This window comes from Lemur catta, chromosome 4 (genome assembly GCF_020740605.2).
Source record: "Lemur catta isolate mLemCat1 chromosome 4, mLemCat1.pri, whole genome shotgun sequence".
NCBI classification, from domain to species: Eukaryota; Metazoa; Chordata; class Mammalia; order Primates; family Lemuridae; genus Lemur; species Lemur catta.
The window spans coordinates 73,185,592-73,200,302 of record NC_059131.1 but is presented as its reverse complement, the minus strand read 5'-3'; the positions used below and the strand labels follow the sequence as shown (position 1 = coordinate 73,200,302).

General features: G+C 38.6%; 1 protein-coding gene across 7 annotated transcripts in view; it reads left to right on the top strand.

Annotated features, from left to right (window-relative positions):
- REV1 (REV1 DNA directed polymerase) overlaps positions 1-14,711 on the top strand; it is an 87,244-nt gene that overhangs the window by 66,965 nt on the left and 5,568 nt on the right. For all 7 annotated transcript variants that reach the window (XM_045550226.1, XM_045550224.1, XM_045550228.1 and 4 more), the window contains 5 exons: positions 2,254-2,408; positions 5,085-5,204; positions 9,954-10,174; positions 11,284-11,456; positions 13,258-13,360. In XM_045550226.1, the coding sequence (XP_045406182.1) occupies positions 2,254-2,408; positions 5,085-5,204; positions 9,954-10,174; positions 11,284-11,456; positions 13,258-13,360 (772 nt within the window). The remainder of the gene's footprint in view (positions 1-2,253; positions 2,409-5,084; positions 5,205-9,953; positions 10,175-11,283; positions 11,457-13,257; positions 13,361-14,711) is intronic.

Below are 14,711 nucleotides of genomic sequence, written 5' to 3'. Positions count from 1 at the left end.
TCTTTAGTAATTGTTTTAAAATGGTTGATTAGTTGGCTTGAGAAAGGGAGATTAATTTTTTAAATATTTACAGTGTAGCTATATTTAATATTAAGTCAAAATTTTAAGAACATATGGCAGGCTGTGTATGCTCTAAAGCAGGGATCAGCATAGATTCTCTGAAAAGGGCCAGGTAGAGTCTCTGTCGAAGCTACTTAGCTCTGCTTTATAAAGCGAAAGCAGCCACAGACAATACAAACAAATGGGCAGCGTTGTGTTCCAGTGAAAATGTATTTACCCAAACAGGCATGTGGGTGTTAGGCCAAGGTTTACCGACCCCTGGGCTGTATTATATATTCCAAGAGATAGACTTCTTGCCTTCTCTTCGCCTCTGCCTCTTCTTTCTTATGCTTTATTTGGAATAGCAGGATCCATTAAGTAGGAATGACTGCTAGGTGCTGCTAGTTTGAGAAAGGAATAATGTCCAATCCCTGCCCCACAGGAGCTTATGTTAGTAAGAGAGAGAAAATATAAAGGAACAGATTAAGTTATCTGGCTTCAGGATGTAGGGTTGAGTGCTGAATGATAAGCCAGTTATTACATAATCCCAGTTGTCCTTAAGATCTCAAATACAAGAATGTGGGTACTACCAAGTAGAAAGTACATTGTGTTCCAAAGCTGAGGTCATGGTCACATCCAAATGAGGGCTAGGAATGGTGACTAAGCTGAGTGGTGGTGCTACTCTGTTCTGGGTGTCCAGACCTGGACCACACCAGCAGCCTGAACCCCAGGTGAGGAGGATGTGAAGGAAGCTGTGACACTGTGCTCAGACACAGAGCCCCAACAGACTCTCAGTCTAGAGACTGTTTCAGTGGCATGTTTCTATTCTCAGGGGAAAAAAAAAATCACAATGTTATTCTCCTGTCACCCTTTGGAAATACTCTCAGCTTCATATTCTCCCTGCCCCAGGACAGCTTGAAGCAAAATTCCTCATATCAGGCATACCCTTCTGTACTTGAAAATTTCACCCTTATTTAAGCATAAACAAAAATACTCATTTCTTGGCCGGGTGAGGTGGCTCACGCCTGTAATCCTAGCACTCTGGGAGGCCGAGGCAGGAAGATCGGTTGAGCTCAGGAGTTCGAGACTAGCCTGAGCAAAAGTGAGACCTTGTCTCTACTAAAAAATAGAAAGATATTAGCTGGACAACTAAAAATATACAGAAAAAATTAGCCAGGCATGGTGGCACATACCTGTAGTCTCAGCTACCTGGGAGGGTGAGGCAGGAGGATCGCTTGAGCCCAGGAGTTTGAGGTTGCTGTGAGCTAGGCTGATGCCACGGTACTCTAGCCAGGGTGACAGAGCAGAACTCTGCCTCAAAAAAAAAAAAAAAAAAAAAAACCATTTCTTGAATAGAGGTATTATTTTTTAATAGAGATAATAGTCTGATCTGTGACCTATAGTAAGGTCTAGGTGAGAGATGAGGTCTGGCATTCCTAGTATATACTACCTAGTGGACTACTGAAGACACATTTTTGATCCTGAGGGCTCTTTTGTTGCCTCCCATGTCTGGTCCAGTTCTGTTTTTGTGGTTTTGTAGTCCTGTTTAATGAGCATTGGAGCCACATAGCAACTCTTGTCTTCCTTTTTCTCTTCTCTAGCTAATTAAAACGAATCCTTTGTGTTGGTAGATCATATAAGATGATTTAAAAAAATGTTTCCACATGCAGGGAGTGTAGGGGGGATTCTCTTAGACAGGCAGTAGGGGTGATTGGCCACTTTATCCTACTGCATCCTAGGCCTGCTAACTCAATAGTATGTAATTGTGGTATTTTTGTTTTAGGAGAGCAGCAATTACTTATTTGAGTGATATGTTTAGTTTTTCTGTTCCTTGAAGGAGTATTGTAAACCATGTTTGAAAATTTTTTAGCTTAATTGTGTTGACAGTTCAAATTCACCTACTGCTTTTCAACTATTCAGAGGTTTACAAAGATATTCTCCGTATGGAAAAACTGGAACGATAATCTATGCTGTATTTTTTGGTAGTTAATAGGGAGAAAGAGAACATGCTAATTAACTTTGCAGTTAAAAGTTTGGTGACTTCATGATGGCACTTTGGCCAATTTATTCTAAATGCTAATTTTTTTTTAGTGTTTTAAACCTTGTGAGGAAATGTTGAAGAAAGATACCATAAGAAGACTTTATTTTGCAACATTTATGTCTACCAGATGATGGCAGAGGCTGTGATTCATTGCCTTTGCTTTGTGTTGATAGCTATACTCATAACATCGAAGCTGTCAGTTGTGACGAAGCCCTGGTAGACATCACCGAGATCCTTGCCGAGACCAGACTTACTCCTGAGGAGTTTGCAAGTGCTGTTCGTATGGAAATCAAAGACCAAACGAAGTGTGCTGCCTCTGTTGGTATTGGTTAGTATCTTGCTTGTCTTGTATTCAAAAGAATTGTTTGGGATCCTTGAATATCACTTAATTTTGAGTTTTTATTTGTATTAGCTTACTCTCACTTCCAAAACAGTTTTTAGTATTGCTTGAGATTTTGTGATATATGAGATAAAAGTATTGGAAATGTAAGTAAATAGTTGATAATATCTTTGTAGGAAACAAGTTGGAATAATTTTGTTTTTCAAAAATGGGGAAAGTTGAATTCAACATTTGTAAACAATGGGTTTTTTTTTTCTTTTCAAAAGTGAGCAGAAGCTATATTTAAAGCAGGGTGAGGGTGTAGTATTTGTAGGAAGGGGTTAAGTATGAGTCTTGTTATTCAGTGACTGTACTTCAGCTTCGTGGAATGTGCAGCATTCCTGTCTTTACTCTCAATTCTAGAAGTCGCCCCGATTAACAAGTACTCTGTGTCTGTCCACCCCTTATCCATTGTCTTTAAGCCTTGCACTTTGTTTCCCCAGCTGCTCCCAACAGCTATCCTTCTTTTCTTGACTCTTCCAGCTGTGCCATCTGGAACTCTCTCTGTCATACCTAGGCTTCCCTGAGTCACCTCTTCCTTTCTGAACCTACTCAATACCTTCTGCAAGATACCCCTTTTCTCGCCAGTCTCTTAAATGAAGCCCGTTTGTCCCTGTCATACTCTGTATACCACAGGCTTTGGAGGTAAAGATAAACTTCTCTTAGCTTGCGATTGTCTCTTGCAACTGCTATTCCTCCATTCTCATTCAAAAAGCCTTCTTCCTCTGAAGTTCCCTGCCCTTTGTACCCATGGAATTTATAGAGGTGACTGAATAATGACACAGAAAGGCTAATACTATTAAAAGGAGAATTTGCTGCTTCCATATCCTGTGAAGTTGGGGTACTAACTCCACTCAGGTCCGCTGAGGAATTGCCGGGATGGTCAGGAGGTTGGAAGCAGGAGTGGGGCTGTGGGGTTGAGGGGAAGCAAAGTCAGGCAGGGGAAATGGCTCAAGACTGGCCAGTTTGAGTAATTCTGGCAGGCTTCTGGGCTATATAGGCTTGGTCTCTAGTTGCCTGGTCTCTGGCCCTGGGATGCTTTAGGGCAGGGAAAGTATTAGCTTGGTGTGTGAGAGTTTGGTAAGGAGGTGGTCATGGGGGTGGCTGGCTTAGGAGAGGTGCACTTCCAAGTGAGTAGCCTTCTATCTTTAGGAATTAGCTAGCCCTGGAAGGGCAGTCTCTCCCCAGTCAGCAAGATTTTTAAGATGCCAAAACATTATACAGAAAATAAAACATGGTTGATACATTGCCAGCATCCCTACGGTTACTGACTAGCCTATCTTTTTACTCCCTGCTCTTGGCCCACAGATCCTTCTCAACATTTCAGTTCGGACTTGCCTTCTGTGTTGCATTGTTAGCCATTGTGTTAGTTTTTTGTTTGTTTTTAATTGTATTTATTTTTAAATTTATAAGTGATAATATGAATACATTCTTTTAAGTTCAAGCATATAATTAAAGCTAAAATCTCACTTCTTATTTCCACTCCTCGGTCCCTTCCCCTTCCCCAAAACTCACCACTTTTATAATTTTAGTGTGACTTTCTAGAACTTTTCCATCATGAATCTCTATATTTACCCTAGGAAAATACATAGGTTTTATTTTATTTTATTTTAGTTTTTTGAGACAGAGTCTCACTCTGTTGCCTGGGCTAGAGTGCCGTGGCGTCAGCCTAGCTCACAGCAACCTCAAACTCCTGGGCTCAAGCAATCCTACTGCCTCAGCCTCCCGAGTAGCTGGGACTACAGGCATGTGCCACCATGCCTGGCTAATTTTTTTTTCTATATATTTCTAGTTGTCCAGCTAATTTCTTTCTATTTTTAGTAGAGAGGGGGTCTCACTCTTGCTCAGGTTGGTCTCCAACTCCTGAGCTCAAACGATCTGCCCACCTCGGCCTCCCGGAGTGCTAGGATTACAGGCATGAGCCACTGCGCCCGGCCAATACATAGGTTTTATATAAGTCTTGCATAAAAGCAAGATAGTTCCTTGGTGTAAGTCTTCCCTGATGTCTGGAGACTTGATTCTTCACAGAGAAGCTCACCTTACAGCCGAGCTCCACAGATCCATGACCCTTCCCGGTTCCCAGTAGCGTTTCCTCTGAGCTGTGTTTGTGGTCCACGCACCTATCCATTGTCCCTCACTGCCCATTTCTATGTGTCTTGAAGACTCTCCTGCCCTCTGTTCCTGCTACACATGTTCTGGTCTTTGGGGTTTGTGTTTTCCCCAGTCGGGTGCGCTCTTTTGTCCTCCTTTTCCTACGTAGCGTGGATCGTGTGGTTGGGAATGTGTGAACTGCTTTCTGATCATTACCTTAGTTCTCACAGACCCCTGCTTCTAAGGCCAGTATTGCTTTCTCTATTTCTACAGCTGGGGAGATGCTGAAATGGCACTTATTTTAGACCAGAGAAAAACCTCTGTCAAGCAACTGTGCTGGTTATAATCTGGAATACTTAACAAAATTTCACCAGTTTACACCTTGTTTGAAATAATCAAAACTATATATTATTTATTGTCATCATTTTTAGAAATTTGATAGGTAACCTATCTGTAGATGTCTTTATTAGGAAACTTAAAAACTAATTGTGAATTTTTCTTGAACAACTTTTTTTTTCCTTTGTGATTTTATAGGTTCTAATATTCTCCTGGCTAGAATGGCAACTAGAAAAGCAAAACCAGATGGGCAATACCACTTAAAACCAGAAGAAGTAGATGATTTTATCAGAGGTCAGCTAGTTATTAATCTACCAGGTAAATATAAATCTTTTTTTAAAACTTTGATTATAGACATTTATAAGTGCTTGTCATAGTTCTATGATATAGAACTTTTCTCAAACATGAGTATTAAAAAAAACTTTAATCTATTATTTGGAATTCTGCATTGAATATCCCCTGATGATTTATCAAGACCTTAATGTTAACATTTTAGTTTTACTTCTAACTGGCTTTATTTTAAGTATTTCTCAAGTAGCAAGATCAAGGATTCTAAGAAATAATTTTAAAGGGAATATGATGAAATTGACTTGTGGTCCTTTAAACAAATCATAATTGAAATACTGTTTTTCTAGGCCAAAGAATAAAGTTTTAAGAACCATTTCTCCTATTTGTAAAATCTTGCTGCAGTACTAGTGATAGTTTTCTGAGTTTAGTAAGCAAATGGTTTTAAAAGTAGAAAATATATGAGCCATGTTAGGAAAAATAAACCTTAAAGAACTATTGTGTTTTTATTAACTTCAGACATAGAAGAAAAACTTTCTATACCTTTCTCACCTAAAGGGCAAAATATTTAGTTATGTTATACTTTGTGTAGTTATCTACTTATTTGTTATAAAGTACCTATGTTAGCTTCACAGAGCTCCCTTGTTCATTTATAATAAAAATTTTAAAATTCATTTGTTAAAAATGGATTTAGTGATATTTTTAGGTGCATATTTTTAAGCCTAATAAATGTATAGCTGAACTTAGAAGTTTGTATTATAGACCATAAAATATTAAGTGACCTGAAATGCCATTTTATGGTGGTTTAGTTTTAAAGCTTCCTGACCCCACCTAGTAAATAACTCAAAATAATGTAGTAGTGTCAAAAATGTGAAATATGACATTTTTGATGGTCAGTTTGAGGTTTAATTTGAAGACTAATTAGCCTTACAAAATCAAACCAGCAAATTACCTTAGTAGACAACACAATTTAAACAGTTTTAGTAAGGAATCTTATTGCAGTTTTATATAAGAAGGAGCTAGTGTATTTAAAACTGCCTGTAAAATTTCAGTTTATGTTTATTACACTAGCCATCTCTTAGTTCTCTAGGGGTGCTGTAACCAAGTACCACAGACTGAGTGGCTTAAACAACAGAAATTTATTGTTTCACAGCTCTGGAAGCTGGAAGTCCAAGGTCAAGGTGTCAGCAGGGTTAGTTTCTTCTGAGGACTCACTCCTTGCCTTGTAGATGGCCATCTTCTACCTGTGTCTTCACATGGCCTTTCCTGTGATCAGGTCTCTGTCCTCATCTTTTTTCTTTTTTTGTGAGACAGGGTCTTGCTCTCTCTCCCCAACTAGAATGCAGTGGCATCATTGTAGCTCATTGCAACCTCCACCTCCTGGGTTCAAGCGATCCTCCTTCCTCAGCCTCCTGAGTAGCTGAGACTACAGGCATGCGCCACCACACCCAGCTAATTTTTCTAATTTTAGTAGAGACGAGGTCTCACTCTTGCTCAGGCTGGTCAGGAACTCCTAATCTCAGACAATCCTCCTGCCTCAGCCTCACAAAGTGCTAGAATTGTAAGCGTGAGCCACTGCGCCTGGCTGAAGCAGTTCCTTTAAAAATGGATTTCACATGCATGTGGGAAACTTCCGTGGTAGAGGGCTCCACACAGTGAACATTCTCAGGATCATTTTAGTCAAAAAACCTATGTATCTTTGTTAAAACTAGTAAGTTCTCAAAGATATTTGGAATGAATGTACAGTACCTGTTAACATCCGTGGAACATGCTTTGGGGAAACTTTGCTCTTACCAATACCTGGAGGAAATTCAGTGGTAACTCCCCCACTTCCAGCCTCTTTTTGGCCCCCAGTGCCCATATAATGTGCTGAGCACAACGCTAAGCAATTAGAGTAAATACATAAGACAGAAAAACATACTAATAAGTTTTTGTTTTTTAGGGCATTCTACAGAATGATGCTTATATGTTATGCTAACAAATACATTACTTAATTTGATCTTTTTACCTAATGAAAGAAAGGATTGTCTCCAACAACTATTTCAGTATAAAGGACCATTTCTACTTGCTCTTTGGATCTTTGTAAGGCTTCTCACCCTTTGCGTGTGCCCTTAAATTAAGGGCCCTCCATGCCTAGTTCAGCGTGTGCCGGGTTTGTACATCCAGCCTGTGATTCCATCTCTGTTCCATTCTCAGAGGAACACCATGAACACATAATTGTTCATGAAGATCTGCACTATCCAAACACAGCAGCCACTAATCAAGTTAAGCTAGTAAAATTAATTAAAGTTAAATAAAATTAACAGTTCAGTTCTCAGTTGCACTGGCCACATTTCAGATGCTCACTGGCCACATGTGGCAAGTGCCTACTTGATTGGACAGCGCAGACAAGAACGTTTCCATCGTTGCATAAAGTTCTGTTGGATGCTGCTAACATAGCTGATGAGAATTTTATTCTTTGAAATGTTACTTCTCTGTATTTGTTCTGGATGCCAGGGAGGGAACATTATTGGCCTTTTAAAATCCAGAGTACTAATCCCTTTCAAGGACAGATAACAATTTCTTACCCTAGTTGCTTGACCAGGAACTTCCACATCTTTTTCTTCTCTTCTTCTTGGAGACGTGGTTCTTAGCTAGCATTATTTTCCTTCACTTTTTCCTTTCTAGGTGACTGCACTCAATCTATGCCTCTAGCCCCCTTTACTTTCTCCCTAGAGATGCCCACTTTCCTTTATAAACTTATATACTTGAGGCATTCAGTGAAACTGCCAAGCATCGCCAGGGTTTTGGTGCTGGCTCCAAGCCTAATTTTCCACCTCTCTCAGAGTAATAAGGGTTGGAGGTAGACCACACTCCCCACTCTCCCCTCTGGTTCAGGCCCATGCCAGGTTCCATCAGGTGGCTTTCTATGGAGAAGTGCCTTTCTTCTTCCCTAGAGGGACAAGTTCAGTTAGATTAGATTGATTGTGGTTAATTTGGTGATGTTTAATATAGAAATAGAAAGGTGCCTTTCTTTTGCACCTTTACTGCATACTAATTTTACTCTAGTTAAACTCAAAATACCCTTTCAGGATCATTTGAGCCCAGGCGTTTGAGGCTACAATGAAGTATGATGGTGACACTGCACTGTAGCCTGGAACAGCCAGACCCAGTCTCTAAAAAAAAAAGATACACTCTCAGAGCCTTTGAGTTCCCCCATCCCCCTAGTAAGTCCAGGAAGATCACTGCCTGTTGCTAATCTTACAAGTGCCTGCGCACAAGATGGGCTCCCCATATCTGTAAGGGAAGACCATGATCAGGTCATGGGGGTGGGGAGAGTGAGGGACGCAACAATGACAGGGAAAAAGTCAAAACAACAACAACAAAAAGCCTTCCCTCCAAACAAGTAGATGTGCAAACTGTCTGTCTGCCATTAACCAACCTAGTATATGATTTGTCCATTCTCTTGGGTCTCTCCTTCCCATCTTGAAAAACACTCAGATTTCACTTAGAATTTCACCTTTTTGTGACTGGGATTCCTCTGGAGAATTTTTTTCGTAGCTGTTAATTCAGAGTCAGGGTATTTCTTACTTGCCCCCTTGTTCAGACTTGGACTTTAAAATGACACAAATGAGAGCCAGCATGCTTTTATCTCACTTCCATTAGGGAGTAAATTATCTCAGTTTAAACTTATCTGGCGCACCTCCATGGCCATTTGTGAAGTCAACAGCCTCCTAACTTGTGTCACACATTATTGCTTCCAGAGGTTTTCCTGGCAGAACCTGGACACTAGACTGGTTGTTCCTGCTACTGAAGACCACTCGGGAAGATAGGAGGTAGAATTAACAGTAACAGTGATGAGCAGAAGTTAGCAGACTTCATGCTGAGCTCTCTTTTGATAAGATCCTACAGAAGACCACAGACACACACTGTCTTTTCCTTACTGATGAAAACTATATATTTGATGGTGTGGAACCATTTTAATAAGAAGGGGAGCCTCCCTAGGTTACTCTAAACCTCTTTTCTAGATATGTATGCTTTTTAAAAACTTTTAGGGCAAACTGAAGAAAACCAAGACTCCAACTAAGAGCAACAGAGCTCATCAGCATCCTTTGGGCAGGGCTCAAAGTTTGCATCTTGTATCACAGGACATGGGTTTTCAGCTGCTTTTTCTTGAGGGAGATCATCTCTTTGATAAAAGAAATAATGGCTGTCTTCTAGCCTACTACCGATTTGTTTGCTTAGGAACCTTTATCACCAGGTCAATATTGTTACTTTTGTCCAGTATGACAGCAAGTAACATTTTTGGCCTTGGGCCTATACTGCAAAATTCTTGTTCTATTTCCTACTCAAAGTAAGTGTGGCTGAAACCATTGTGAAATTTGGTGATCATTAAAATCATAATGGAGTCCCTTACATTCCATGAGTCTGCTAGTATGTCTGTAAGTCATACACTATAGACTTGTTAAAATAAGTCTGTTACATAGAAATCTTGATATTCACTAATAAATAAAAAGTCACTTTTAAAAATAACTTTAGTCATACATATTTGAAAAGTTCCTGGTTCATATGTATGTGGAGTCCAAACTGAGAAGTAGATTATAGAAATAACACTACTAGCATGATTTTGCACTAGAAAATCCTTCAATCTATGAGATGCTGCAGTTACATTACTTAAAGATTTTAAAGGATTATTTTCAATTAGTTATGTGCATAAATGGTAGTTATTTCATATTACTAAAATTGTTTTTAGTGGTTTATTCTGCAAAATTAAAAGAACTGTATGTATATTGTCTTTCCTAGGAGTTGGACGTTCAATGGAATCTAAGTTGACATCTTTGGGTATTAAAACTTGTGGAGACTTGCAATATATGACCATGGCAAAACTTCAAAAAGAATTTGGTCCCAAAACAGGTCAGATGCTTTATAGGTTCTGCCGTGGTTTGGATGATAGACCAGTTCGAACTGAAAAGGAAAGAAAATCTGTTTCAGCTGAGATCAACTACGGAATAAGGTTTACGCAGGTACTGATCATTTAACAGATTTTACCTTACGTTGTTCTTTATTTTTTTTACATTGTCCTGTCTCTCCTACTAAGCCATAAGACCTTTGATGCTTGAAATTAAGTCTTAAAACTGTTGATATTCCTAGAGGCTGAAGAAGGTCTTTTGAGGCAATGCATGGTAAGCTGTAGCTCCAGATTAAGAGTCAGGGAGCTATCGCTTTTAGTATCTTGGGGGAAAGATACTAAAAGATTATGCTATGGGGGTCAGTTCTTAGAGAACTTGAGATTATAATTATTCTAATTTCCAGTGAAGAAGAAAAAAGAAACGTTTTTAGTGTTGAAATACTTTTTAAGCTACAGTGAAAAGTAAGTTTCAGTTAACTCCTCATTATGCATGCTTCTGGAAGGTCGTAGTACAGATGGTTGAATAGTTTCCCTATGTCTCTGGAATTTATATCAACAACATTATACCATAAGGATTTGAAATTTGATGAGTTAATTGCCTCTTAGGCCTATACTTTGAACTTAGGAGTTCATGTTTCCTTAAGAATGGAGATGATGCTCGTGCTACATAGGAATATAGAGCACAGTGGTAGCACATTTTATTACTAGAACTTAACTTGTTAATAAGAAAATAAATACAAAAGAATCTCAGTAGGTCAGTGATGGCACAGAAAACAAGAAATGAAAAATGCCTTTAAAAGTACTAACTACTTCCATTTTGCTGGGAAGATAAGTATTTTTATTTAATGCATAGTTCAGAGTATACGTAATGTTTATTTTTAATAGATGGTTAGCAGGATAGAAAGTGACATGTTGAACATTAAAAGTTAAAATACTTGAGAAAGGAGTTCGAGACCAACCTGAGCAACACAGAGAGACCCTGTCTCTACAAAAAATAGAAAAACTTAGCCAGGAATGGTGGCACATGCCTGTAGTCCCAGCTACTCGGGAGGCTGAGGTGGGAGGATTGCCTGAGCCCAGCAGTTTGTGCCTGCAGTGAGCTATGGTTGTGCCACTGCACTCCAGCCTGGGCAACAGAGCAAGACCCTGTGTCTATTAAAAAAAAACCTTACTAGATATAAAGGAAAATAATGTGGAAGTTTCTCCATGTTTGTGTTCCCATAGCCAAGAGAGGCAGAAGGTTTTCTTCTGAGTCTTTCAGAAGAAATTCAAAGACGACTAGAGGCTGCTGGCATGAAGGGTAAACGTCTGACTCTTAAAATCATGGTGCGAAAGCCAGGGGCCCCTTTAGAAACCGCAAAATTTGGAGGCCATGGAATTTGTGATAACATTGCCAGGTAAGCTTATCTTGAAAAGGATATTGGTAATTATATTTCAGTGTAGGTTATTATAATTAATAGAAAATGAAAAAAACCAAGGAGGAGTTTGAATAAGACCTGTAAACTCTGGTGTTATTTGACATCCTGAAGGGCCAGTCCTCAACCTGAGGCCACTGACTTAGGTTAAGTTTAATGCACAGATTCAGCTAGCTCTGTGCACACGGAGGAAGTTTGATGGGGGTCCTGATCCTTGGCAGTCTTTCCTTGGGGGTCTTCAGGCTGTTAACTTTAGTGTGTGGACAGAAAGAAAGGGTAAGGCTGCAGAACAGGAGGGCCATTGTGGTTTGTGGGTTTGTGGACTTCGTGAAACTTTATTCTTGAGGGAAATTTCAATATAGTCCTTGAAAAAATGATTTGAATGAGCAGGTTGGTAATTTTAGTTTGTGAAAATAGTCTCTGAAAACTGGCAAAAGCTTTTAAAAACCTTAGGGCCATTTAATACTAAACTTCATGTAAGATTTGTGACCAATATTCAAATACCTGGTTCTGCATGTCATTTTATATTATATAGTACACTGTATATTAACTTATCTGTCAAACCAAAGTTTTGAGACTTCTGACACTTAAAGCCACATATGAAGACTTACAAAATGTATTTTAATTGTTAGCTCATGCCAACAATATACAGTACATTCATGTACATGGTGATGTTGCTAAGTCATGAGATGACTTCACTCAAACACACAAACTCCCAAATTTATCATTAATGCATTTGTTCACCTGGAAAACAAGGATTATAAGTTATACATTAAACAAAATAATTCATGAAATATATTTTTATTCAGTTGGTTATCTTAAACTGTTATATTTACCTACTTTAAGTGTTATGATATATAAATACCTTGTCAGGGAATATAATCTGTTGTTTTAAGGCCTAGAACTTTATTTGTTCAAGAGACATGGAAAAAATCAGCCAAAAACTGAAATAATTTTCCTCTGGAAAGAGAACTGGTAGTAATCTGTTATTGAGTTAGTAATTCTGTTTGCAATGAGACACACTGCTTATGCCAGAGAAGCCCAGGAGGCTCTGAAAGAAATGGTGCGTGACCTCAGTGAATTCTTGGGACCTATTAATGCTGGCAGATCTTCTGGTCCTCCTTCAAGAGTTCTTAAAGATCTAAGAATCATATATTTTAGTCTTTTGGGGTTTTAGATGAGCTACCACTGTATTTCCTCAGTTGTCACTGGGCATACATTTCTTGATCCATTTACAGAGCCTCTTAGAAAAAGTGGAATTATAATGAGCACATTTAAATATTTAAATTATTCAGGGACTTTAGTTTAAACACAGTGAAAGGAGAGTCAAGAACCTAAATACAGATAAGTCAGCTTTCTTTTCTGAATATTAACTGTACCTTAACATAAAGTAATCTGGTACTTTAAACTTCTCTTGGAGTCTAAAACATTGTACTTACCATTCATGCTTTAGGTGTAAAATATTTATATATGCATTAACTAAAATTTGTCTTTTGTTAAATTTCTCAACTTATTTTTAGTTGACCAGGTGTCCATTAGAGTTTTCGCCTTAAAGTCCCAATGTTCTATATAATTTTTCTTTTCCCTCCCTGCGGACAATGTAATTAATTTGGTATTCTTGGCTTCCTTGAAGGGGGGAGACTTACTCATTTTTACAAATTTTTTTTATAATTGTTTGCAACTTTTCTATGACCCTTTAAGCAATCCTTACTACTGAGGTACTAGTGAATACATATGGAATGTAGCTTTTGTTTTTTTAAAAAAGTAATTCTGCCACTTACAGGACTGTAACTCTTGACCAGGCAACAGATAGTGCAAAAATAATTGGAAAGGCTACACTAAACATGTTTCATACAATGAAACTAAATATATCGGATATGAGGGGGGTAAGTATGTAATATTTTAAAGTTCTGACTTTCTGTAATATCTCTTTCATTTGAGGCTTGATCTGAGAATGATCATGGGTGGGCTGTAGGGGGTTTATATGTAGGTCTTTAGCGCCTTTGGTGTAATCGAAGAAGAGAAACAGAAAAACTCTTGACTTTCTCATCTAATCTGGTCTCCTTGAGTCGGAATTGTTATGAAAGCTTTTTTTCTGCCTAGAATAATATTTTTTAATAGTACCTTTCTTTAATTCATCAGGGGCTAATTTTATATGTATTATCCTGTTTTTGTTCCCCTAGAAGTAGATGTGACTGTGAGGAATGTGAATCTATAAATTTTGTACCTTTAAGGTCCTTTTAATCAGAAATGTATTCTGATGTCTTCAGAATGAAGTTTGTTTTAGACGGGAAAGAAACCACAGGCACATGAAAATGCCTTTGGAACAGATAGGCAGGAGGGCATCAGAATGTCAAAACCTCAGATTTCTTAAAGAATACCTTTGTAGGTTTAGTTCTGTGTGCATACATGTGAGTAAAAGGTAGTTTTTGGCTTGGTGTCGGTTTTAAGAATCAGTAGCCAGCCATAATTGAAATATGTCCCTGAAATACTGTTAAAATAGAATTTTATACTCACTGCTCATCCTTCCCCCTAGTATTTTTTGAGAAGTACTTCATTTTAAAAAGAAAAAGTGGCGGTGGCTCATGCCTGTAATCCTAGCACTCTGGGAGGCCGAGGCGGGTGGATTGCTCAAGGTCAGGAGTTCGAGACCAGCCTGAGCAAGAGCGAGACTCTGTCTCTACTATAAAAAAAAATAGAAATTATCTGGCCAACTAAAATATATATAGCAAAAATTAGCCGGGCATGGTGGCACATGCCTGTAGTCCCAGCTACCTGGAAGGCTGGGGCAGGAGGATTGCTTGAGCCCAGGAGTTTGAGGTTGCTGTGAGCTAGGCTGACGCCACGGCACTCACTCTAGCCCGGGCAACAAAGCGAGACTCTGTCTCAAAAAAAAAAAAAAAAGAAAAGAAAAAGTAAGTGCCAAATAGACTGACCCCTATTTAAAAATTTATTTTTTTAATCCTACTTTGACTGCTACACTAGAAAAAATTTTTTTCCTTGGGGCCACAGTGTTTTATTATCAACACAGAACAAAAACTTTGAAAAAAATCAATCCTTTCTAATTTAATGAAAGAATTGTTATTTTTTATTGTTTTTGTGTGTGAGTTACAGGCCACTTGAAAAACAGTTCTCGTGGCTCTCAAGGTGAAGAGATGTGTGAGTTACATATGCTTCACAAGGCCATGGGCTCAAAACTAGTGTGAGTTAAATACAATTCACATGGCAATTAATGTG